The following is a 27,491-nucleotide window of genomic DNA, read 5'->3' as shown; positions in this document are numbered from 1 at the left end:
GGCTGCTATTTACATAACAAAAATGTGCACAAGCAATTAACAGAATGCCTTCTGTGTCTGAAATGTCAGCTGCATGTATTCAGTTGGCAGGTAATGCATGAAGGACAAATTCACTACATAGCAAGAACTGAAACAAAGTGTTGTGCCCAGTGGGAACTCTTGATGTACGCAGAGCACTCATCATGGCAGCCCATGCCTCTGGCACCCAGAAATGCGGGCAGCTGTGCTGATCCATGCCCAAAAACTTGTTTCATCAGTTCTTGTCTCCAGCAGAGTCAAAATTTTGAAAAGCAAATGGGTCTAGTTACCCATTGCACCAAAGCCACCCCAAAATTGTCTAATAACAGGGATAGCTCACAACATCTTGTTGCTAAGAAAATCCATTTTCCCCCAGTTACTGCGAAAATTGCAGATAATGACTGAGGTGGGAGATAGAAGAAGAAGTCATTGTTCCTGCTTAGTAGAAGTGCTGCTCCTTCAACCCGAAAGGCCCTGGAGCACTGTGCAACTGCTTGCACTTATTTATTCAGGAGTGCTGGAGTACTTGTTACACATGGCTGTTGTTGTGGCCCAGTGATGAGAGGCAGGTGATGACAGATCCTAGTGTCTGTGAGTGCCTGGCTACACACACACTGACTTTGTGCAATTCTGAGGACCTCCCATTCATGTGGGTCTTTCTGAAGTAGGAAAAACAAAGGCAGCTGGAAGAAATTGTTTCTGTTTCTGAGAGTTCCTTAAAGGACTGCAGGGTTGAGAAGGCTGTACAGACCTCCTGCCTAGCTTTTCCGGGAGATAATTACTTGGGTAGGAAGCCTCCTTGGCCAATCAGTTTGGGACTCTTGTCTGAGCCATTTAATAAGTTCTGATAATCCCTAAGTATTTGTTGGCATTTGGAGTAGCAATTTATGTGTGCCTCACCACATGGAGTACTTTCTAAAAGGCCATGCTAAGTTTACTCTGGAGCATGTGGGATCAGGTATCTGGTTGGGGTGGAGATGGAGGTGGCAGGGGGATTGCTACTCTCTGCTTCCACGCTCCAGCTCTGCAGATTCCAACTGATCTGTGCATGTCACCAGTAGTTTCACAAACCACACAATATCCTGCAATTGAGCACACCTGAGAATCTAAGCCCTGCTGGAGGAGGTGATGCTTGAGTGTTCTTCAGGGGTGAGGCAAGAGAGCCACCCAGAGAGCTTTGGCTATGAGTGGTATAGAAATAAATCCTATTATTATTCACCAGCAACAACAGAACAAAATCCTTGCTCTCCCCACCTATAGAACAGAAGCTGATACTGCTGTCGCACTAGGGACAACTATTATACAATTCCATTTTGCAACCTTTTGCAAGGTATCTTCAAAACTACCCTAACCAAGTCAGACTCTGTGCATTTGGTATCATCTAAACTGGTGATGGGTGGACTTTAGCCTTGCAGGATTTTCCCCCTATAATCTACAGATCCATGAACCAGATCCAGGTACAAAGACAGACTCCTATAATCGAAGAATTATGAGCTTAGGAAGTTGTTTTGAGTACCACAACTGAATGCAGCTCACAGTCTTTCCACACAAAAAGCCATTTCTGGTTAGCTCAAGCTTTCTTCAGTGCAGGAGTACAATGCAGGACAGGGGTATGGAGTTAGTTTTATTGCTGCTATTGCTAATAATTGGAAACTAGAAATCCACATCAGCCTACTGCATACCACCCAGATAACCGTGAGTAGATCCAATCTACCTTCTGCCTGTCCCTGATCTGTACTGACATAGCAGTACCTTGGTTTCCTGACAGCAGTCCCCCCCCCCCCCATGTCCAGCTTTACCTGGAAATGCCAGTGATCAAACTGATGGCCTTTTGCCTGTGAACCATGACTTCCACCCGTCAGCTATAGCCCTGGCTCCCAAATAGGAAGCATGCTTCTTTTCCATAATACTCACTAATTCCTCTTCTGGTGACAACTGCTCTTGACAGAACTCCAGTACCTTTTAACACAGGGACCCTCCAAATGTTATTGGGTTCCCATCATGCCTGTCCACTGGCCATGTGAGCTATTGCTGAGTCTGGCAACATATGAAGGACCACAGGTTCCCTATTCCTACTTGGACAAGGTGACTGACAGGCAGAACTCCAGCAAGTGACTCTTTCCCCCTCAGAGCATCTGTATACCAGAAAAGGTTTCACCTGCTGGGTTCACAACCACTGAAGGCACAGGTGAAGGTTGTTGTTAGTCGTGAAGTCGTGTCCGACCCATCGCGACCCCATGGACAACATTCCTCCAGGCCTTCCTGTCCTCCACCATCCCCTGGAGCCCACCTAAGCTCACACCAACTGCTTTATCTAACCACCTCATCCTCTGCCGTCCCCTTCTTCTTTTGCCATCTATTGTTCCCAGCATTAGGCTCTTCTCCAGGGAGACCTTCCTTCTCATTAGGTGGCCAAAGTATTTGAGTTTCATCTTCAGGATCTGACCTTCTAAAGAGCAGTCAGGGTTGATCTCCTCTAGGCCTGACTGGTTTGATCGCCTTGCTGTCCAAGGGACTCGCAGGAGTCTCCTCCAGCACCACAATTCAAAGGCCTCAATTCTTCTGCCCTCAGGTGAAGGTAGTCTGTTGGAAACAAAGCCAGCAACCCTATTAATGATAGGTTCATAAATGCAAACAAACATGTTTTTGGAGGTGATTGTGTGTGATTATATCAATTTATTTAGTGAGATCAACTGACATTAATAATCTCAGCCTGTGATTGTAGTGCAAACAAATGATTAGATACATGTAAGTAGTTAGATTCTTCAATAAGTTGATGTAGACTGCAATGTGATGAGACTGGCAAATCCAGCTCATTTGAGCAAAAGCAACACAACTATTGGAATTTGTGCAATCACACAACCTACAGTTTGTGTAAATCAGAAGCCTAAACTACAGTATTCCAGAGCAATTTGCACAAAATTGTTTTGAAGGTTTTTTTTTAATGAATAGATCATGGCCCATCTTCCAACTGGAAGTCCACAAGTTGGCTTACCTTACAACACAGTCACACATAACCAGCAAAGCACCTAGGGAGATGAATTGTGATTCCTCACACAACCCCACCTGGTGGCTGATGGAGAGCAAGTGTTGTAAACAAGTCTTTAGTGCAACCCAGTGGCTGGCAGCCTCCACAGTGACGGAACGTCTGTTTGCCATTTAGGCATCACAGTCAGCTTTCCTCACAGTGTGAGGCACAAATCGAACATATCACAGAAATGCTGTGGTTTCAAGCATCCATGTATACTAGCAAAGCTTTTAGACTGAGAATTGAAGCAAGAATTATGCAAATACCTTTTGCTTAATAAAAATGCCTGGATGATTTGTCTTCAGTTATACTGTGTATCTACTTGGGCTACTTGGTACTATTTAGAAATCTGCTCCCGGCATCCCGATTATGTTTTTCAGAAGCCAAGAAAACACATGATTGGCACCCAGGTATCCTGTGGCAAATTGCCTTCTTGCGGCAAGGGAACACTGTACAGCCTGCAGTGCTTAGAAGTATTTAGTGTATGGACTTCAGCCACTATGATGTGAGCCATCAATCCCTCTGCAGTATCCATGGATACTTCCTACTTTCCCAGCTATGAGACATTCTGGGAGCAGCACCGTAGGGCTAGGTTGTTGTTTTGCATGAGAGCATCTTGAAAACTCACATAATATTGTATCTATTTGATAATATTTTAAATACAGATTAAACAGTGCATGCACAGAGGTGATAAGGCACTTCTGCAATGCAGCAGATGTGTTGCCTCCCCAGGTAAGGTCCTCAGAAAAAGACTCTCTCCCATCAATAGATCCATCTCCTGCCTTCGCTCCCATTGCAGCTGTAATAAAGCTACTGGGTGTGAATGGCCCCTTCCGCACCAGGCCACCCGCAAATACTTAGCCTTAGTAGGGGTAGCTTTCCATTTGGTACTGTTGCTGAGAGAATTCATCCCCCTCACTGCTACTGTGCAGATTGCAGTGAAGAGGGAACAGGAAAGTCTAAAGGGGTGGCAGAGGATTTCAGTGCCTCTGCTAATAAAAATGTGCCAGAGCTGGTTCCACAATGCTACTGCGACTGTATAGAGTAAAATGCAGTTTACGATCCAGCATGTCAGAATCCAGGGCAGTCCCTGCTCAAGCTTCTGCCTTAGAAAGATTCCTGCAGAACTCACTCTACAATTCCACACACATGAAGGTATTATCACATATCCATAACACCATGCATATATACGGGGTGTTTATGTTCTACCCAACAGCAACTAGCATGCTTCATGAGAAAGCAGGTTGAAGCCCCGCATATTCTATATACCAAAGAGAAGTAACCAACAGAGCCGAGAACATGTGGACAAAAGATGACCGCTGTGAAAATATTAAAGGAAAAGATTAGCCTTCTGTTTCCCCATGAGACACCCTGTCTGGCTGGGAAACTGAGTAACCGTTTGGAAGATTCTTCAGGGCCTCCCTGGCTATGGAAAGTAAAAGTAAACCTCTTACAGGGTAATAACATTAATCCCTTACGTTCCAGCAGTTCTCACCACAGAGGATCCCAAAGGGGTTTAAAGGCTGTGAAGTGAAACTCATCCTTCACATTCCAGTGGGGACTTTCCTTGGCCGAGGCTGGAGCATTTATAGGCTTGCAATAACTGCCCCCAACCCTCCGCCTGCCCTGCTTAGCAGGATTGTTGGTGGGCAGAAACAACGGTATCCTTAATTTAACATTCTCTTGCCCCCCACCCATCTATAATGGGCACACTGGAGGCTTCCAAATTACTGCCAGCTCAAGCTATTTGGGTGCGTGAGGTGGAAAATCCCAATGGCACTGATTACAACTGTTAATTTTCAGCAGAACTCAAAGAGAACTTGCTAGTAAATGTTGCCCAATGAACTCAATGTTTTTGTGCATGCTAATACATGTCACTATAGCCTGAAGACTCCCTTTGATGAGGTGAAGAACTTTTTAGAGAGGTGGAGGGTACTTGACCCATTTTCAGCCCATCCTCTCTTCACATGCTTCAAAGGCTCCCTTGGTACTTTCTCCCCACTTCCTGAATTTCAACATATTGCTTGTCTTCCTGATGCGGCCATCTCTGCCCCAGAGCTGTCAGCCTAGCAGCCCTGAGCTAGAGCTGGGGAGACACTAATATTAATCATGATTTACTGTTGCCAGTAAATGCAAGCTGCTTCAGCTTCTGGCACCCATACATCTTTCCATGAAGGAGGAAGGCAATACTCCTTTTGTATATCGGAGCAGTAACTGGGTCACTCTTGCTTTCTCTTTTGCTACTTCACATGAGAGGAGACAGAAAATGACCGAATAGCAAAGCTGGAAGGGGCTCAATGGATTGCATAGTCCAGCCTTTCACAACCTGAGCATGAAAGGGTGGATTACATGTTATCATGACCATCAGCCCCAACCAGCATGTTCTATGGATAGGTATGATGGGAATGGTTGTCCCACACCAGGGAAAAACAGGATGCTCATGCTATAGTCCTTCAAATTAATAGTTTGGAGATTTTTCCTGGTGGGTGAGCCCAGCTTGTTCACAGAACTAATAAGAGAACAAAGTATTCATTTAGCTATGTCTTGCTGTTCCATTTTTAATCTCACACTTCCTTAAAAAGGTTTAGAGTACATTGCTTCTCTACCTGCTTCTATCCTCAGAGCAACTGTCTGAGGTGCATTAGGCTTGAGAGAGTTTGGGGTGCTTTCAGACAAAGGCCCAGGTGCTACAGCTCAGGAGGCACTGCACAGGAATTCTGTTTTCTTCCTTAATGGGATTTTTTTGTGATTACCAAAACAGATGGCTGAAAGGCTGGGGAAAGCAGAGGAATTACAAGTGGAAGACAACCATATCTGGAGTGGAACCCCTGTAAGATTGGCAGGAGGTTGGAGGCAGGATGATGGCTTAATGAAAGCACGCAATGATATGCACAAAATCAGTTAGTGAGCTGCATGGCTCAGCTGGGACTTGCACCTGGGACCACCCCAACATTCTGGCTGCTACACCACACTGGCTTTCATATAGTAGTTCTGTGCAAAGAATCTCTGGCTACAGCTGAAACTTTTCCTGAAAATGAAATGTAGCTCCTCCTCTTATCTTCTTCAAACTGCTGTGAGGCGGGCGCTCCTTCCCAATGAAAACAATCACTCCAGTTGATACTACCAATGTCTTTATTCTAAGCAGTATTTCATGTACAGGTTAAACAGGATAGAAAGTGGTTCTCTCGTTCTAAATAAGTTCAGCCCACACTTAGTTTATGAACCTTTTGTGGCCTCCCCTCCATGGCTGGAGCACTGTGACCCCTCTCTTTGCATGGTTCAGTCAGCCTGCATTCCAGCTGTCCCAGTCTGGCCTGCGCCTGAGAGAACAAGCATCCTCAAATCCCCCTTGTCCCTTATCTATTCGGTTCTCACATTCCATATCAGGAGACTGAGAGAGCATTTTCACGTTTACTCCCAAATTGTCCTGTTCTTGCGCCTCTGTTTTGTTTTCTCTTTGCACCTCCATCTTTCTTACTATTCTTACTCTCAGCATCTGTGAGAGTGGGGAGTAGAGCTTGTTCTGCTGACACCATAAATAACTCTTCATCAACGCTCTGGTTCTCATGAGAAGTTTCCTCCTCTTGTGTGTGTGTGAGGGACTCTTCTGAGTGCACACGCATGACACAAACATTGCGTTAGACTTCTGTAATTATTTTGAATTTTTGCACATTTCTGCCAATAATTTGTTTGTTGGTGGTGGTGGTAGTTCTGCGGGGAGTATAGAGATTTCTTTGGTTTGGAAATGTTCTCTTTCTCTTCAGATTTGTCTAAAATAATCCTTGGCTTACAGCTCCAAGATACACACTTTCGAAACTATCTGAATAGAAAACAAAATGGAGGGGAAATGTTGAATATTTACTTGAGGGAAATTTTGGAAACATTTTAAGACCTATTTGTTTGTGTTGGCTTTTTCTAGGTCATGATTAAGCCAGTGAAGAATATGTTTGTGTCTTTTGTGTTTGGCTTCTATTCTGTATTTTTCTATTTTAAGCAGTTTTTATTCATTTTCATGTCATCTGATCTAACATTTACAGACATGAGTATCATTTCTGGATCATGCTTTACATCAAGAAATAAGATTGCTCTGTGCCATTTTTAAAAATCAGTGGCATAGTCGTATTTGTGCCAGCAACTCTCACCCAGCAATATGAGTCTCATGTTTGGGAATATTTCAATGCCTTAGGGCATAGCAATCCACATAGCACCATGTTTGGGTGTTGAAAGAATTCAGGCCAAAAGGCAGCGTATTTGAAGAATGCATGCCCCAATTTTTTTCCTTTGTCATGTTAAATGAAGCTTATGTTTAGTATAAAGCAGAACATTTGAAATTATGTACTCATTAAAAATATGTCCATGCAGGGACATATTTAATGTCCTGTTGTATTTAATGAGACTTCCTCCCAAATGAGGATGTACAGAAGCACAGCCTTAAATATGCAGATTCTATTAAGCAGTTCCAAGAAATACTTTTTCTCAGTCTGCAAATATTGGTAGTAAAGGTTGCCTCAAGTGGATACCACAATGGTTGCATTGTGCTGATTAGAAGGGGGCATGTGGATGGGGTGTGTCCAGACCAAGGAGGACATTTGCTTTACCGAATGTTCTACAAATGTTCTGCTGAAGCAATCACTACATTCTTTCTCATCATCTCCCCACAGTATGAGATATTATGACATAAGGTCACAACAAAACAGAGAAGAGGAACGAGATGCTGCCACATCTTGTCCAGCTGCACATGAAGATACCTATCTATAGCAAGGGAGAAGAAACTTGGCATTTTGCCAGTTCATTTACAGGTGACCATGGAAAATCTGAAACTTACTTTTGCAAAGTATGTGCAGGCAGATACTTCAGACTCTGCAATCACACGAACACACATGGAGCTTCCATACCACTTGCATTTATAACCACTCACTCTTATCAATATTCACACACACTTCCTGTCTCAGACTTTTTCAACAGCATTATAGTTTCTCACAATGCATAGGGAACTCACTTTCATGGGATATAGTGATGGCCACCAATTTGGACAGCTTTAAAAAGCGGTTGCAAAAATTCATGGAGAAGACTATCAGTGGCTACTAGTTCTGATGGCTATATTCTACTTCCAGTTGTAAAGGCAGTATGTATACCAGTTGCTGGGGAACCTGGCTATGAGTATGCTTGTAGGGTACCTGGTTGGCCATGCCCTGCTTGTACGACCCCATTGGTAGCTGCTTGGCCATTATATGAACAGAATATTGGACCAGATGGACCCTTGGTAAGATCCAGCATGGTTCTCCTTAAGTTCTCCTGCACTAAAGTATACGATTAAACATCCCTTGCTTTGTCATTCCCAGAAACTTTCTGTTCCCCAACTTTGCTTCCTGACTGTTTTGAAAGGAACAGCTTGGTCTCAGCAGAACAAAAAGATAATGGGCCATTTGCACAACATGACCAGCCATTGTGTGCTATTTGAGGTTTGAACAACCCATGTTTAATCTCTACAGAAGTTGACTGGAATTTGATGACATGTCACAACACTCATTCAGACCAATAGGGGTCGTGCAATCAAAATGGCCATGAAACCCATTCCACAGTTCATTGTAAGATATTTAACCAAGCCATTATTCTTTCCAGAAAACCAGGTTGTTCTTTCAATACCCATGCAACTCCCCTCCACAATGAGCTGGGCTAGTGATTCGAGTGGATTTCCTGCACTGGGAAGGAATTGGACAACTTTTGACATCCCTTCCAACTTTGTGATGCTAGAGGTGTGGTCTTTTCCCATCCCACATCATGGAAAGTGAAAACTATTTTTGTGGAAATAAGGTGTTGTTTCTCTCATCTGTGCCTTGCTAACTGAGGCTCACTGAGATGGCTTTTTGTTCATCCACATTCTGAAAGGGGGGATCAGAAATATGAGAAGCATTTGCTTTTACCTCTTTTGTATAAACAGAAAGTGATGCCCTCAGTTAGTCAGGGTGACACAGGAGACAGGAATACTCTTTGACTTCTTTCACAGGTCACTCATTTGTCTGGCTCCAAAAAAACAAAGTTTGGTTGCCTGGAAGCACTTCTATGCGTCAGACCCTTATTACAGCTCCCAGCTGTTGTCTCAGATAGTGCGGCCCATAGGAGTGAGGTAGCCCTATGTAAGGACAAGCAGGGTGGATGGCTGCCGGGAATCTTCAATCTACGGCTGTGTCTGAGGATTACAGCCTCCAGGCTAGAAGGCCCTTGTTGGGGAATTTTGGAGCAGAGGCAGTTTTCAAAGCATGCCTACTAGAAAGATGATCCTAAGAGATTTTTTCCATGTATCCTTTCCCTAAACACAATCGTGGAGGCTTTTGGAAGTGTGTGCATCTCTACCATACAGAAGGTTCACAAATGTCTCCTCTTCCCAACATCAACACATACATAAGGACATAGGAAGCTGTCTTATATGATGTCACACTATTATTGAAATTACTGCAGTTAAATGGTAAATGGAAATCTCTGAAATAAAAATGTTTATATATAAAACGATATAACTCACCATCCTAACATTGCTGGAAGGATTACTAGAGCTCTACTTGCTGATCTTTCCGCTTTGCTGCTGCTGGCTGCCTTGAAGTATATTAACCAATTAACTAGAAAGTATTGGTGTAAAACTAAGTTAGCAAAATATAGAAGCAATTCTTACAAGACATGATGGGGTAACATGGATGTCTAATCCCACATTAAAATATTCATATGTATAAGACAGGTAGCATACAATGCTGTCTTGATTTTCACACATGTAATATATATAAATACAGCATGCTTTTCTATTTCTGTGAACAAATTCTGATGTTTTGGAATTCTGGTGATCGAACCCAGTGGGAGAAGACTGGCATTCAAAGGAGATATAGCATTGCAGGCTGGGCTACAGCATGGCTTTCCCTTGGGCTTTTAAAGGGACAACTAAAGTCAAGGCAAAGACGTGTCTCCCAAGAGGCCTGGCATGTGATGTTCACATGGAGTTTACAGTTGCACTGTTTGAATTGTTTCAAATTCTATTTGCACATGGCAGCCAACTATTCAAATGTCCTGTATTCAAGTTAAACATGTTATGGAACTTAAAACCTTTCAGGAATGAATGAGCTAAAGCACCCAAAAGACACCATGATTTCTAATTTATTGAAAACCACTGAGCTGGCAACTGACACAGTTCTTGAAATTACAGCACAGTCTCACACATGTGTACTAGGGAGGAAGTCCAAGAGAATCCAGCTAAGTATGAAAGTACAGCCTAACAGAGTGGTCCTATATGCACTTACGTGAGGGTAAGCCCCATTGAACTTGACAGAGCTTACTTCTGAGTAGACATATATTGGATTGCAATGAAGTTGCCAGCTGAAATAAGGGTAGATAAAAGAATCCAGACATTGTGATTGAGTGGAGTCCAGTTTTGGAAGGTTAGATATAATGTTGACATCAATTGTTTATAGCCTGAACTCAATAATTTCATGCTGAACGCATTTCAATAGGAGAAATTGGAAGGCTGGAAGTAGTGGGTAGGGGGGGAAGCATGCCTCAATTTGCTGTGCATAGACAGTGGCTGCCCCAAGGAGCTCCCTTCCTAAAGAGGTTAGGTTCCCACCTTCCCTGCTGGGTTTCCGGAAGCAGGCAAAACCATTTTTTGTTCCATTTGGGAATGGCCTGTGAGTTTGTGCTGGATTAATTTTATCATTTATATTGTTGGGTAGTGTTTTTAGTCTGGGTATCTGTTCTCTTTTACTATCTAATTGGTTAAATTATATGTTTAACTTTTGCATATTTTAATGTTTTAATTGTATTAATTTTAATATTGTAACCTGCCTTGATTCCCTGTCACAGGGGATGGGTGGAAGAATAATAATAATAATAATAATAATAATAGACAATATTAAACTATTTTCCAGATAGACTGCCACCTCCTCTTACTGCTTCTTCCTCAGCCTGAAACGGGAGTCTCAGATCTTGCAGGATGCACTTGGGGCACAGAAATAAGAGTCCAAGCAGGTACCCTCTACGTCTAGCTTCCTGAGCCTGAGATGTTACACAACAGCAAGTAGGCTAAGGAGAAGGCTCTGAATTGAATACTGGAGTTTATCTGGAAGAAAGCACACACAACTTTAGAAATAAAGTTTATTTATCTAAGGGAAGGAAAGGGATAGGAAATGTATGCAAAGATTAGAGAAAACATTTGGAATGATGTTCCAGGCAAGGGCCCTCAAAAACCCAGAACCAGCAGTGATTTACAGAAGAGAGAAAAATTTGAATAACTTGAAACAAATAATTTTAAATTTAAATTTTAAATATTTATGCATTTCTGTTTGGACATAAAGATGCTATTGATGATATACAGTCATGGACATATAGATGCTATCGGTTTTTCAGCAGATGTTGCATTGCTTTACTATCAAACCCCATGCTTTCAAATCTGCAGTAAGAAAATTCAGGAGATTGCAGCCTTGACTGAAGTACAGTTGTGATCAGCATAACTATAAATTGAAACGGCTGTCCTGTTATCCTACATTCCAGTACACTCATAGAATGCATGCAGGGCATGCATATGCAGGGAAGCTTTATTTTGCAATCCTATATATACCTAAGAGTGACTCCACTGACGTCAACAAGGTTTGCTTCACAGCAGACATGCAGAGGGTGGCCTTGTTCTGCTAGAAAAGCAGGCTGTGTCTCAGCGGTAAGCCTTTCCTGTTACATCTTGTAACTGCACAATGCAGTTACATCCAAAGAGACAGCTGTCTGTTGAAATATCTGCAGTGAGTGAGATATTTCAGGTGATTCAAACTGGTCCACCCAAACAATCCAAGAGACATTTGTAATTAAAATTATAAATATCTTCTCATTCTGTAACATATTCCTTAAACTGAAGTACATTGTTCATTTTTATTTTCCTGAAATTTGTCCTTTGTGGGTTCTCATATTTGTGTTCTGAATACTTGATCACTACATCTCTTGAGCAGCTGTTGAATAGTTCTCACAAGATATCCATCACATAGCCAAGAACCTATCTCAGCCCTTGACCTTTTTATTTCCCCCCACACACCTTTTATTTTTAATAGAAAGTCCAATTTACTTGTGAGTGTTTGCATTATGCCTTACACATTCATATAATAGGCTCTAACATTTCAGTCTTCCATGTAAATTGGATTACCAACAAATAGTTTTTCAGAGAAGACCATATAACTTATTGCAACTACATAATGTCGTGTTCTGTGTTCAACACCCACATTTTGCATTAACAGGTTTTATACTAAGTGTAAAGATATTCTTATTTTTTCCCATAGAAGTTGATAATTCTGGCTTTACCAACATTATTGATCAGCCCAATCTGCTGTTGGAAAACATAGACATGCTATCTGTGTCTCCTGCCTGTCTGCTGGAAAGAGAAAGTAATTTCCTGACCACAGAATCAAATGTATCGACTTAGAAGTAAGTTCCACTGAGTACAATGGCATTTAGTCCTAGGTAGGTATGTACAGCAGGGGTGTTCAGTAGGAGTGCTTCCATCTCTGGCCCTTCCGCCACAGTCTCCCTCACCACACACACACACACAATTGTTAACAAGCAACAACAATGTTCTGCTGCTGAAATTCAACCACAAGCTGCTACAAAGCCTTGGAAAGACCAAATTCAGCTTGCTTTTGATCTCTTTTTGTTCCTGCTGTGAATTCAGTTGGGGCAGCCTCCTTAAAGAAGGGGGGACACATTCCCCCGCACACAGAGAGTATATAGGATTGTAGCCTAAGATGTGGTGTTAAGCAACCTGGGCCTGAGCAAAGTTTACCTTCAGCTCTGTTAGAAAATTATGAAAAAGAAATTGGGATTTATTTTATTAGAATAGGTTTTGCTTTTGAATAGCATTTATATGAAAATGTATATACCCTCTAAAAGGACTGTCAAGGCAGTGAACAACAAAATACAATAAAAAACCAACTGACACTGTACAAAGAGTCAACCAACTGAAACAAACATTGAACAGCAGCATATACTGAAATTACTCAGAAGAAGAGGTTTCTATCCAGAGAGCTCCACGAAATAGTGTGATCTGCTATGCAGCTATAATTATATAAAGTCAAGCAAATATGTTTAATCGTTTTTGCTACTATATTCATGTCTTGTAGGAATTGCTTCTATATTTTGGCAACTTAATTTTATACTAGTACTTTCTGGTTGATCTATTCCTATACTTCAAGGCAGGCATTGGCAGCAAAGAAGAAAGATCAGCAAGTAGAGACGTAGCAGTATTTCCATCAATATTGGGATAACATGGAGTTATACCACAGTGCTCCATGTGAACATTTTCATTTCAGAGAATTCCATTTACCATTTAACTGCAATAATTTCAAATCATGTAACTGAATGCAAGAAAAGCCATGTTGGATCAGACAAAAGATCCATCCAGTCCAGTAATCTGTGCACCCAGTTGGCAAACCAGCTGCCCACAGGATCCTCCCAGCAGGTTGGGTGCAAGACGTCTTCCTGCCTTGCTCCTCAGCTAGTGGTACATGCACTAGAAAGGAGATGGCAGGCAGCCAGCAAGGCTAGTGGCCACCGATAGCCTTCTCCATCCCTTTTTAAAGCCATCCAGATTGGTGGCCATCAGCACTTCCCATGGCAAGTGGTGACCATGGCATGACCAGATTCCATAGTACAACTCTATCCTGTGTGAAGAAGTACTTCCCTTAATCTGTCCTAAATCTCCAACCAATCAGCTTCATGGGATGATCCTGAGCTTGTGTGTTATGGGAGAAGGAGAAAAATGTCTCCCTCTCTCCTTTCTTCACACATGCATTATTTTAAACACCTCTATCATGTCTCCTATTCCTTGCCTTTTTTCTAAGCTTAAAGTCCCAGTTGTTGCAGCTGCTCCTCATAAGGGAGCTGCTCCAGCCCCCAATCATTTTTGCTACCCTTCTCTGTACTTTTCCAACTCAATAATGTCCTTTTCCAGGTACTGAACATGACATTCCAAGTGCAGCTGCAGCAATTATTTGTATAAAATAATCCAGTTAGAGTAAGTCAATCAATTGGCTTAATCAATTGGCTTAAATCAATTGGCTTAAAGCCTGCTGTTTTGGCTGACCTGCATGATGAGTTACCTTGTTAGGAAGATGTATAAAAAGTATATTTCCCAGAGCAGAATGTACTGTCCTGCAGCAATGATCTCCTGAATGATGGACCCCGTCATATTGGCCAGGCTCACACCTGTCATCATTGTCCACAAGTGAAGTAAGTACACAATTGTGCATCATATGCATCACAGGAAGCATCTTGGTTTACGAGTTCACCTGCTGCAAATCCCAGAGAATGTGACTCAGCCTGCTCTGAACGAATGACATGACGACCCTAATCTGGGAATGCTACTTCCCCAGGCCTAGAGACATCTGAAACAATGTTCAGCGGTGATCTGTACTCAGTAGCATTTGCAGTTGTGATTGGTGAACTTTCCTCTTGATCTTTCCATTTTCCTGCTGTTTTTTCAGTAATGGGCCCAGAGGAGAGGGCGATGGGATCCATGCAAAAGTGCAAGATTAAGATGTCGAGGGGAAAGAAGGCCTGAGGCAGGTTGTGTGTACAAATTTTCAAGTGCCCTTTAATTCTTCAAAGGTGACATGTCTTGTGGAACTCTCATGACTAAAAATAGCTTGCTTTGGTAAAGGATGGTTTATGGGTGACTTTTCGCATTTGCAGACTGAAGATAAAAGAAATTTTCAATGGGCTCTGCTTTACCTATTGGCTGAGTTTGCACAACACGACAACTCATTGTGGGTTACAAGTATTTGTGGGCTGTGTCCTGCAAACACAGACTGCTTCCCTTGTGGAAGCCATCCTGACAACGCAGGCCTTGTAGCAGAATGGTGGGACCCACACTGGATGGCCATTTCTTCTGAACCTGGGCAACCAACTCCATCAGCGGTCCAGGAAGGTTGGCTAGTGAGCTACTTAGCAAGGCAGGCAACCCCTCTTGCCACCACCAATGACAGCCATCCCACCGATGCCCAAACAGCACAGTGGTGTGACTGTCACTGATTCACTGCCCCCCACACTGACAAGCCCGGTTTTGCTCATCACAGCTCTCCCCTGCAACATACAGTATGTTGCAGAGTGCAGAGTCGTCAGGTATAGTCTCAGTCCAGGTGAGTCAACAGTGAGACCTGGCAGGCTCCAAGCCAATGGCATGTTTGAACCAAGTGTGCACTCAGGAACAATTGCGGGGTTGCCATGACCCACATGCCTGGGGAGATGAACCAGTGTTGGAAAGAGTCCCTTCAGGCAATAGAATGTTTGCAAACCAGTGCATTAAGCTTCAGTGACTGGGTTGATCTCATGAGGTAGCAAGAGCCTGCCATTTATTTCAGACTTTGGGATACTTTGTGCTGCACACGGGTGCTGGCATGCCTAGCTACTGCATTTTGACAACTTCAGTGCATTCAGGTCAATCTAGGGAGATGTGCTGCATGTTTAAAAGGAATCTCACGGATCTCATGTTGGTCCTGGTGAGGTATGTAGCCCTGCTGCCTGAGGGTATTCAATTCTTGCATTCTTATGACAAACAAAAAACTGCCAACTCCACCATCTGGACTGATGCACACCCAAAGTTATTTTAAAAGAGTTAATAACCATTCAGCCCCATCTGAAATGCATTTAAGAAAACAGCTTATCAACATGAAGTCAATGAGACTTATCCCTGCAGAGAAGCTAAGCTCGAACCCTTTGACATTTAAGACCCCATCAACTGCTTTCTCAAGCTACAGCAAAGTTGCTGGCTGTCTCTAAAATGAGTCACTGGAGATGAACATATATCAAATCAAATGAAACACCTGTTAGGGTGTTAGAAAAGAATTAGGACATATGCCCAGGAAATTAAGCACTGATTCAATTATGTACAGCCAGGAAATTATGTATGGCCTTGTCCATATGGTGTGAGCTTCCTAGGAACACATCATCCAGGTTCCTTGTTTCTCACTCTGCCAGAAACCCTTTTATTCACCTTCTCAATATGGGGTGGCTCTTGTACCAACGCCACTCTGTCCAGACCATTAGCACTTCTGCCATTTGGATTCTAGCAAAAGTCCAAATACCTCACAAGGCAACTGTGGAAAATTAGGGGTGCAAGCATGTCCTAACAGAAGGCATTTGGCAACATTTCCCACGTTTAGATTTGACAACTATCAGGACACAATCCTATGCATGTTTAGGTCTAGAAAAAGGCTTAACAGTTCCCAGCATTTCCCAGCCAGCCATGCTGATGAGAGAATGCTGAGCATTGTGGGACATTTTCTGTCTAAACACATATAGAATTGCACAGTAAATGACTGTATTAATATGCTGCCACCACTTGCACTAGCAAGAGGTTTCATTACTGGATTCTCACTTAAGAAACGAGGCTCCCAATTCCAGTATTAGAGTACTAAACCCACTCCCCTACTCTCCTAGTAAATTTCATACAGTTTCAAACACATCAAACCATCAATCAAGGTAACTCCTGTTGGCTAAAATACTCCCAAACTTCAATATGCCTACAGTTCTTCCAAGCTACCCTCCATTTGGGGAAGAAATAGCTCTCTTTGTAATGTTATTATATGTTGTATTTTATTTATTTATTTATTTATTTATTTATTTATTTATTTATTAAAACATTTTTATGCCGCCCCATTCGCTGAAGCCTCAGGGCGGCTTACAACCATAAGTTAAAATAATTATAATATAAATCAAAATATAAACATTACATTAAAAATACAAAAATACAGTATAAAATAAGCCGCCCTGGCCAGATAAAATCCAATAATATTAACAGTTAAAATGCCGCTTGAATAAAAAGGTCTTCGCCTGGCGCCGAAAAACAAATAACGACGGTGCCAGGCGGACCTCTCTGGGGAGCTCGTTCCATAACTGAGGCGCCACCGCAGAGAAAGCCCTCCTCCGAGTACCCACCCTCCTAATTTCTTTCACGGAGGGTTCCCGGAGAAGGGCCTCCCCCGCCGATCTCAAGGGGTGGCTGGGCATATATGGATGCAAGCGCTCCTTCAGGTAACCAGGATCCAAGCCGTTTAGGGTTGGTCATCACCAGCTTTGCAGCTTTATTATTATTGTTGTTACAAAGTAAAGATGTCATGTTACCTTTAGTGCACAAAATATTATGAACAAAAATCTGTGATTCTTTAAAGACGCTACAAGTCTCTTCATTGTTTTTCTTGCAACAGTATTTTGTTCTGTTTCTCATTTTCATTGGCAATTCTGCAATGAAATGTTCATCCCTTAATGAATCTGTTGCTCTAGCTTTAGATGTGCAGTTTGATCCCTGTATCATGTAGTCCCATCCTAACTCCCATTAGACTATACCAAGCGTGGAAAAACTTTGGCACTCTGGTTGTTTAAGACTACAACTCCCATAATCCCTTTCCACTGACCATGGTGAATGGGGCTTCTCAGATCTGAAATCCAAAACACCTAGAAAGGTGTGTGTATTCATTTTGTTGGCATAGGTGCTTCAGCCCGCACTACTAAAAAGACACACAATGCCCAGCCTGACACAGTAAGTCTTTGGGAGGTACTGCTTCCTTCATTTCTAGTTTAATTTCTAGCCACTTCAGTGCCATTTTCTTGTATGAATAAAATCATCAAACTAATTAATAAAGTTGAAGTGCTGAACTGAAGGACTCAGGGCTTAATTTTAATTTATACGGAGAGAGAAAGGTCCAGGGCTCAGGCTTATGCACGTCATACACCTTAACATGCAAACCATGTTTGTTGCTGTTAGGTGCTATCAAGTCATCTTGGACTTACAGGGAGCCTTTGAATGAATGCCATGCATGTTTAGATAGAAATAAATCAATCAGCTTCCAGCATTTCCCAGCCAGCTTGGTTGTAGGGCTTTTTTCTGCTTAATCATTCACAGGATTGCACCTTTGATCCCCACAAGCAAAGTACAGGGGCTCAGTCACAGGTGGAGAAAAAACTCTGCAGCTGCTCAGAGGCATTCACTACTACTTCAAGGTTCAGCCCTAACAAAGCCAAGTCAAGGCAAGCATGCCTTGCTAAAGCCTGGCTCACATTAAGCCCAGCTCTGGTGACAGACAGATTCTCTGTTTACCGAACAATGTAGGAAATTGCCCGGGGGCTAGACCTGCTGTTTCAATAGGCCGCACGCCTCCCGAGGAGATGCTGAATTTGCAGTTTGCAGCTGCTTGGGCGGCTATTCCTGGCTCCCCCACCCGCTCAGACAGATGGGCCAAAACGGAGAGGAGGGGGGGAGGCTGGGGGGCGAGGGACCTATAAACCCCCTCCCCTTTCTTGCCGAGAGCAGAAAGCAGGAACCCCGGCCGAAGGAGCAAGGGCAAGGCGTTTCCGGGCTGCTCGTGGGACTCTCCACCTAGCTGAGACTTTCTTAGCACCTCCACCGGGCACGGCACCGTCCCCCATCTCGGCGCGGAGTGCCGCGACCCCAAACCCCACCAATGTCCGTCCAAGAGGCGGCTGCGGAGGCCGCCCCGCCTGAAGCCCAGCCGGTTCCCGGGCCACCTGCCCCGGACAGCGAACCGCACGTAGAAGCCGCCGCCGCGCCGGAGCCGGCCGCGCCGCCGCCCGCGGCTGAAAGCCCCCCACCCGCTGTTGCAGGTTCCAGGCGGAAGCGCACGGAAGGTGAGGGCGGCGGGCGCGCAGGAAGGCAGGCGGAACGGAGCGGGCACGCAGCCCGTGCGCGCCTCTCCCCTCCGAGCGCGGCGGGCGCCTCACGCGTGGCGCCTGGGAGCCTCGGTGCGGCAGGCGGCCGGGAAGGGAGAGCGGCCTGGGTGGGGCTTGCGCCGCACGCTTCCTTTCCGCCCCGTCGAAGCCGCGGCGCGGGGTCTTGCCATGGGCGAAAGGGGAGCAGCCTGCGCGCCGTCGTGAGCAATGCGCTCATGCGGAACCCTCCCCATCTCTCTGGGGAAAACACTTCTCCGCCTCTGCTCAGCCCCAGGGGCCGCTTCCTGGGCGGTGGACAGCTAAAACTAAGCATGCGAGGGCAGTGAGATCGGCGGCATCCCCCCTCTCCACCGCAAGAGACCTGTAATATTTCTTCATGATAGTTCCATCCTGCCTTCTGTTCTGCAAGAAACACAAGGTGGGTTCCCGAATCCTTTTCCTCACCGCTCGCCATGTTGTCCTCACAACAAGCCTGTGAGGTAGGATAGGCTGAGCGTCAGAGACTGGCCCAAGCTCACCCAGCGAGCTTAATGGCCAAGTGGGGACTAGGAGCTGGACCTCTCAACTCCCAGCGCAGCACTCTAAGCACTGTGCCACACTGGCTCACACACCACTGGTGCATCTCACAGGATCAAGGCGTTTTGGTGCCTCAGGCAAAGGACAAGATTCCCCCCGCCATTTCCATCTGCTCGAGCTGGCTGTGGGGGTCGCCGAGTCTTCCTGCTGCAGCAGGCTCCTGCAATGTGTCGAGTGGCAGCTCGGGGGGCAGAGGGCAGGCTGCCTCGCATGCCCAGGTCCATCCTGCAGCACCGCTTTGCCTGTCGCTAGCGGCTCTGCCTAGTGGCAGACCTGTCCCCACACAGGTTAAAGGGATTACGACTGTGATATTCTTTGTGTCCCTAGGGAAAGCACTATCGCCCTGTTTTTTATCTATTTTATTTATATCCTGCCTCTTTTCCTTTCAAGGTAACTTACATAATTCTCCTGCTCTTAATCTTATCCTCACAACAATAACAACCCTTATTTATTCCTTACTTATTAATGTATCAGTTTATTATTTGTTTTACTTAGTTTTAGTAGTTGATTTTTATTGTCTCATTGGTTTTATTGTATATTGTGGACTTTATTGTGTCATAAGCTGCCCAGAGAGCCTATGGCTAATGGGGCAGCATATATATTAAATACATAAATAAAAATTAAAGAGCCTCTTGATGCAGGTGAAAGAGGAGAGCACAAAAGTTAGCTTGAAACTCAACATTAAGAAAACTAAGGTCATGGCATCCGGTCCTATCATCTCCTGGCAAATAGATGGGGAAGAAATGGAGGTAGTGACAGATTTTATTTTCCTGGGCTCCAAGATCACCGCAGATGGGGACTGCAGCCAAGAAATTAAAAGACACTTGCTCCTGGGGAGGAAAGCTATGGCAAATCTAGACAGCATACTAAAAAGCAGAGACATCACCCTGCCAATAAAAGTGCGTATAGTCAAGGCTGTGGTTTTCCCAGTTGCGACGTATGGCTGTGAAAGCTGGACCATAACGCTTTCGCGAATGGAACGGCATACAAAAACTCCAAATAAATAAATAAGGAAGACTGAGCACCAAAGAATTGAGGCCTTTGAATTGTGGTGCTGGAGAAGACTCCTGCGAGTCCCTTGGACTGCAAGGAGATCAAACCCTGACTGCTCTTTAGAAGGCCAGATACTGAAGATGAAATGCAAATACTTTGGCCACCTAATAAGAAGGAAGAACTCCCTGGAGAAGAGCCTAATGCTGGGAACAATTGATGACAAAAGAAGAAGGGGACGGCAGAGGATGAAGTGGCTAGATGGAGTCACTGAAGCAGTCGGTGTGAGCTTAGGTGACTCCAGGCGATGGTGGGAGACAGGAAGGGCTGGAGGAGTGTTGTCCATGGGGTCGCGATGGGTTGGGCACGACTTCACTACTAGCAACACCGAATGAGGTAGGTTGGGCTGAGAGTCTGCGACTGGGCCAAAGTCACCCAGTGAGCCCCATGGCTGAGTGGGGACTAGAACCCAGATCACCTGGGTCCCAGTCCCACACGTAACCATTACTTCCCACTGGTCAGAGGAAGTACTCCCATGCTGGACTCACCCCAGCCTCATCTCAGATGTTGGTGTGCCCCGCTGGTTATATTCCAGCTGTGTGTGTTGACTTGTATGTGTGAAAGGGACCTCTTGCATATGTAAGAGCTTCAGTGAAGTGTTACAGTGGGAGTCCCTGTCACTTGTGTATGCGTGTGCACAGGGACTCTTTCCATGTCTTCAACTGAGTGTGCAGAGGCATTGGGACACATGGTCAAAGGGGCAGACCAGCACTGAGGCATGACTAACTGACAATTCTGTTTGCAGAAATGTGAGCACTTGGTCTGACCAGAAATTTTGCATTGTTATCATGCAATGATATTCCCTTAATCTGGAAGAAAATACTGTGGGTTCCTATATTGGAGTGAAGGGGATGGAAAATGCCTTGTTAATATCTTTGTCTTTGTGGTGGCAGGAATGCTTGGTCCTCCGCTGAATCTGACACTGGATGATGTGAACGACAACTCTGTGACTCTCACATGGGATGCGCCAGAGAATGTTGGCCCCTCTGGCCCAGATGGATATGTGGTTGAGCACTGCAAAGATGGAAGTAGGCTTGGGCTTTACTCTCTTGTAAGCATGAAGAACTGCATGTGCTGACGTGGAAAATAGCATAGCATGTATTGCTTCTTGTTTTGCTGACATATCTGCAATCACAATCTAATGGGGAGATTTTCATGCAGGGTTCATTGAATCCTGGAAGATTGCAGGTGTGCAGAGACTATTGTTAGCATATGATCTTTGCACCAGGCCAACTGTTTATGTGATTGCTGGTTTATAATGCATGTACTCCATGCTCAGACTGCAGGTGGCGTAGTGGTTTAAACCACTGTGCTGCTGGGCTGGTTGACCGAAAGGTCACCGGTTCGAATCTGCACAACGAGGTGAGCTCCCGTACTCTGTCCCAGCTCCTGCCAACCTTGCAGTTCAAAAGCATGCAAATGCAAGTAGATAAAAAGGTACCACTTTGGTGGGCAGGTAACAGCGTTCTGTGCACTTTGTTGTTTAGTCATGCCGGCCACATGGCCACGGAGACTGTCTGAGGACAAACGCTGGCTCCCTCGGCTAGGAAACAGAGATGAGCACCGCCCCGTAGAGTCAGGCATGACTGGACTTAACGTCAAGGGGAAACCTTTACCTTTACCTTACTCCATGCTCAAGTTGTGAAAAGCTTAGACTACTTCTTCTTCTTATATTGTATTTATTTATGTCTAGCTTTTTTCCTCTTGTGAGGAATCCAGACTAGCTTACACAAATCCGTTTCATTTCCTGTGAGTTAGGTTAGGCTGAGACTGGCCCAGTCACCTAGTGAACTTCACAGCTTAGTGAAGACTAGAACCTGGTTCTCCCAGTCGCCAGTCCAACTTTCTGTAATCACTCCACACTGGCAGACATAGCAAATAACAGGACTGTAAACATTATACAACTTTGATGTGAGTCTTTTTCTAGAAGCTCTGAAGTGGCAGGGTGGGGACAGGGACATTCCACAAGTATAGATTTTCTTGTTTAAAGGTTGTGGTGGCTCCATTCAGCTGGAGAGCCACAGAACTTGAACCTGGGGCAGGAAACATTACACTCATCTACTGTAAAATTGTTCAAAGAAGAAAGCTACTTCCCAACAAGGAAACTACAAACTTGGCTAGGATTCTAAATGTATGGCCATACTGGCAGGGGGATGATGGAAAATGTATGTGGAAATATTTGGATGGGGGCAGATTAGAAAAAGCTGATCGTATCATTCAGACTCGCATATAAACAGCTGTGGAGGCATCTTTCAAAATGGAAGGAGGAATCTTGCTCTTTTGTCAAGGGTTTTGGTTGTGCAAATGTATTGCGTAACAATTATGGAAGCTGCCAATGACATCCCTCTTGACCAATGTTTCCACAAGCATAGAAGGTTATAGAAACCACTGTAGGGCAACAGCTTTAAAACGGCTTTAAAGTATATGCAATTTACTTATTAAAATCATCGGGAACAAACAGGTTATATCAGCAATTTGGCTCATAGACCAATGATAGATGGATCATGCCTGAATGAGCAGCGATGTGTCCTTCCTTCTTGTTTGTTTGTTTGTTTGTTTGTTTGTATACAAAATTTGTTTTACACATTAAATATATCAATGTGTGAGAACTGCTGAGTTTCTTTGTCACTGGTGATATCCCTACTGATTGCTATGAGGAATTTATGTTTCATTGTTACCCATTTTCATTTTGATGAGTTTAAATGCATCGGTCTGCAGAGCTGCAGCTGGATGAATAATTTCTCATAAATAATTATTGTTAGATTAGCTCATTTTTCTGCTTGGAAATATCTTTCCGTATTCCAAATTGTTTTTTGAATATTTCATATGAGGCAGTTTCAGCTTACACAAATGAATTCTCCCATATTTATAATTTCATAGCTGCATAGCATTTCTGTCCCTGATTTGTGATTTGAAGCTGTTGACCGTAAGCCAAGAAACAGTTGCTGTCAGTATGGCACAAATGTTCATAAAAAACAGCCTGGGCACAAATGCAGCAGAAACATGTTTAGATATTGATACAGTTCAACCCCAGTATGAATAGATTATGCCATAATGCCTTGGTCGCCCTGTATAATGACCTGTGCAGGAAGAGGGACAGGGGGACTGTGGCTCTGTTGGTTCTCCAGGACCTCTCAGTGGCTTTCGATACCATCAACCATGGTATCCTTCTGGATAGGCTGGCTGACCTGGGAGTAGGAGGCACTGCGTGGCAGTGGTTCCACTCCTATCTGGCCGGTCGATCCCAGATGGTGGTGCTGGGGGACTGTAGCTCTGCGCCATGGCTCTATTTTGTCCCCCATGCTATTTAACATCTACAAGAAACCACTGGGAGAGGTCATCAGGAGGTTTGGGCTGCGGAGTCATCAGTATGCTGATGACACCCAGCTCTACCTCTCATTTACATCTGCTCCAGGTGAGGCGGTGGCTGTACTGAACCGCTACCTGGCTGAGGTAATGGGCTGGATGAGGGCCAATAAACTGAGCCTCAATCCAGATAAGACGGAAGTCCTGTTGGTGGGCGGTGCGGGTCTCCAGGTAGGTGATTTTGACCCAGTTCTGGATGGGGTAGCACTCCCTCTAAAGCACAGGGTCCGCCACTTGGGAGTACTCCTTGACCCAGAGCTGTCACTGGAGTTCCAGGTGGCAACAGTGGTAAGGAGCGCTTTCCTACAACTTTGACTGATCCATCAGCTGCGTCCTTACCTGGATGAGCACTCCCTAGCAACAGTGATACATGCTCTGGTAACTTCCCACTTGGATTACTGCAACACGCTCTATGTGGAGCTGCCCTCGAAAATGGTCCTGATGCTTCAGCTGGTACAGAACAGAGCTGCCAGGTTGCTGACGGGGACTGGCCATTACTCTTGCATAACGCAGGTCCTCTACCAGCTCCGCCAGCTCCCAGTTGAAGTCCGGGCCCAATTCAAGGTGCTGGTTTTAACCTACAAAGCCCTGAATGGCTTGGGACCAGGATACCTGAAGGAGCGCCTCTTCCCTTACATGCCTTCACACCCATTAAGATCTGTGGGGGAGGCTTTGCTCCAGGAGCCCTCTTTAAAGGAGATAAAAAGAACAACTACTCGGAGCAGGCCTTCTCTGCGGTGGCACCCAGGTTATGGAATGCACTCCCTGGAGAGGCATGCCTGCCACTGAGTCTATATTCTTTTCGACACCAGGTTAAAACCTTTTTATTTAATGGCTATTTTAAAAAATTAATATTTTATCGTTAACCATCATTTCTTTGTTTTTTGCTTTTGTTTTTATATAATTTTATGGATTTTGTTATTGTTTATTGTTTTTAATTGTACGTTGTGAGCTGTCCCGAGATGCCAAGGCATGTGGTGATGGCATATAAAAGTTATAAATAAATAAATACTTTTAGGTTTTAGTTTGTATCTGGTGACTTAAGTCATGTTTAGTTCAATGGGTCTTCTCTTAGTAGGACAAACATACAATCCATGGAATCTATCGAACAGACATCCTGCAGCCTCAGATTTGGTTAGAGGTAAATGTGTAAGTTAGCACCTGGTAATGTAATTGTTTTGAACAGTCATATCATTGTTTCCTTGGAAATACTCCCTAGAAATTTGTGTTCAGTGGGGATTATTCTGAAGCCAAGTGTGCTGTGGGATACAGCCTTCATCCCTTTTTCCAAAGCAAGAACTGAGTGGTCTTTTTAGAGCAGCCAACCCCATACCTGGTGTCCTCATATGTCCCATCAATCCCAGCTAGCATAGCCAATGAGATGTTTGGAGATGTGGTTCAATGCATCTCTTTAGGACAGGTTTGTTTTAAAGTTTTGGCCTTCACTGTCCACTGAATTGATTTATACAATGTTTTTTATTTGTAATTGTTGTTTTGTATTTTAATCTTTATTTTATGCTATTTTGTATTTTATTTTGTAATTATTTTCTGCTGTAACCCACCCAGAGAGCCTTATGGCTAATGGAGCAGGTTAGAAATGTAATACATAATAATAAATGCAATGGTTCTTCCTTAAGAACCTGTTCATTTTAAATATTTTGCCTTACCTATCACATTTTTTTGTTCTAGCTACAGACTGGGTGGCTGCCAATAACAAGCCCTTCCTTTCCACACGTTATGTGATCCGCAATCTAACATCTGGTGACAAACTTCACTTTCGTGTGAGAACTGTGAAAGGGGATGAGATGAGTGACCCAGCAGTCCTGGACCAAGCAGTCCTCATCAGAGAGATTCTTGGTATGTACAGAGTATTCAGCATAACAGAAGGTGTGCAATAACAGTGATTACTGGGACAACATGGTTTGTCAAGCAGGATAGCAGGGGCTACCTTACTCTGTTGAAACTACACTTCTAAATGGCCAAGCCATATGTTTATGGGAGTTGGTTGACTGCTCTCTCAATGGGATGTTAACAAACTGAAATGCAGCTGCAATATTTTTGGTGGAGCAGGGAGGAATGGTGGTTTAGGGTGAAGGAGGCTGTTTGCCCGAAACTGCATTTTTTCCCCAGCAGAGCTTCATGTGCAATGACATTGATCAAGAAAAATAGCGTGAGGTCAAAGGGTTAAATAGCCCTTCTACTCCTCTTACTGATTCCCACAAATTAACAGTTCTCTATGGCTAAATTTCTATACAAAAAACCAAACAAAATCAAACCAAACCAAAAACCCAAGTTAGGAGATTTGTCAAAGATCACCAGCATAAAATGGATTATTATTTATTAAGAGTATTTGTGTAATTTAGCCACTATATATAAGTTAATCTAATTCACTTTATTGTTTTCAGTGATTACAGGAAACTCCATTAAAATGACTCTGGCCTGCATTAGTAACTTTCACATAGGTCTTTAGTACAGCTAAAAAAAGTTTGTGCTGGATGTTATGAATGGCGATTGCACTGTGGTGTGTAATGGAGAATTATTTTTGGGTGACTACTGCTTTTGGCTACATTTCTTCACATATCTAATGCTTTTTGTTGTCCCCATTTATTTTCTTTTGTTTTTAATGCACAGTGTTGTCATTTGCACAGATTGCTCTATAAAAATGAGCCTGTCATCCCACCATGCATCAATGAAATCAGTTTACAGACAATTGTTGCTATTTTTAAATTGTTTCAGTGTAGTAAAAGATGCAATTGATGATGTGGAAATCTTCTTTAATGGATCAAACAGTGCAGTGGATGCTCCCTCTGCATTTCTGTTTGGACAGTATCATAGGCATGTAGGGCAAATGCCAATCCAAAATGTTAAATGGGCATTGGAATGGCACCCGCAGTCCCTGGGATGTACCACTGGGAACATCAATCATGTTTTATCCAACATGAACACAAAACTACATTCCAAATACTGATTTACTTGCTTCATAAAGTTCACTAGACTATTTTAAAATGCAAAAAAAAGTGGAGGGAGAAGAGCTTGATCACTCCATTGAGGGCGTCCAGGTGCTCCCTTCAGATCTTATTTCAGAGCTGGATGCTTTCCTGGGCAAGGCTGTTAACCAAGGATGTCCTCATAATGATTAACTGGTCCTGATTCTGCCACCATCAACAGCACTGTGGATGGCAGGAGGCCAGACCAAGCTGAAGACAGCAATACCAGGAACACTGCAGAAAGAAATTTGAGTCCTGAAAAAGGCCCTGGGCAGATATGTCCCAAGTGCCTTCACACACACACTGCAGATGCATGAAAATCTGGGTTATTAGAGTCCTCATTTCCTATAGTATCATGACTGCATCAACAGAATAGCATGATAATAAGCATGTTGCACTTTAGCTGCACAGGTCACTGATCTGAGTGCTGTGCCATGCTTTGGAACACGTATGTAAACGTCTTTAGCTAGCAGCTAGAAAGAAGGTGCTGCGCAGGACAGTTTTAATGACAGCTTTTCACACCGCTGCATGACATGTTGCCATATCCTCCTCCTATTTAATTCACCAGAGTCCTCTCCTCCTTTTTATCTAGTCACCTTGCCCCTACCTGCTTCATTTCAAATTACAGCAGAAGTCCCGCTGGCTGTTAATATAAGTTAATACAAACTCAAATTGCATTTTAAGTTTGAAAGCACCTTTACCCTCCCCTAAGTATGGTTTCTCCTCTCATGTGGTAAGTATTTTGTGCGGACTATGGAATACCAAGA

General features: G+C 43.9%; 1 protein-coding gene across 1 annotated transcript in view; it reads left to right on the top strand.

Annotated features, from left to right (window-relative positions):
- Positions 1–18,519: 18,519 nt before the first annotated feature.
- The window catches only part of MYBPH (myosin binding protein H), a 30,143-nt gene continuing 21,171 nt past the window's right edge, over positions 18,520–27,491 (top strand). The window contains exons 1-3 of the mRNA XM_044447486.1: positions 18,520–18,703; positions 21,265–21,399; positions 25,427–25,594. Of these exons, the coding sequence (XP_044303421.1) occupies positions 18,520–18,703; positions 21,265–21,399; positions 25,427–25,594 (487 nt within the window). The remainder of the gene's footprint in view (positions 18,704–21,264; positions 21,400–25,426; positions 25,595–27,491) is intronic.

This window comes from Varanus komodoensis, unplaced genomic scaffold (genome assembly GCF_004798865.1).
Source record: "Varanus komodoensis strain SLA01 unplaced genomic scaffold, ASM479886v1 scaffold52, whole genome shotgun sequence".
Taxonomy (NCBI): domain Eukaryota; kingdom Metazoa; phylum Chordata; class Lepidosauria; order Squamata; family Varanidae; genus Varanus; species Varanus komodoensis.
The sequence above is the reverse complement of the archived record's forward strand: the minus strand, read 5'-3'. Positions and strand labels throughout refer to the sequence as shown.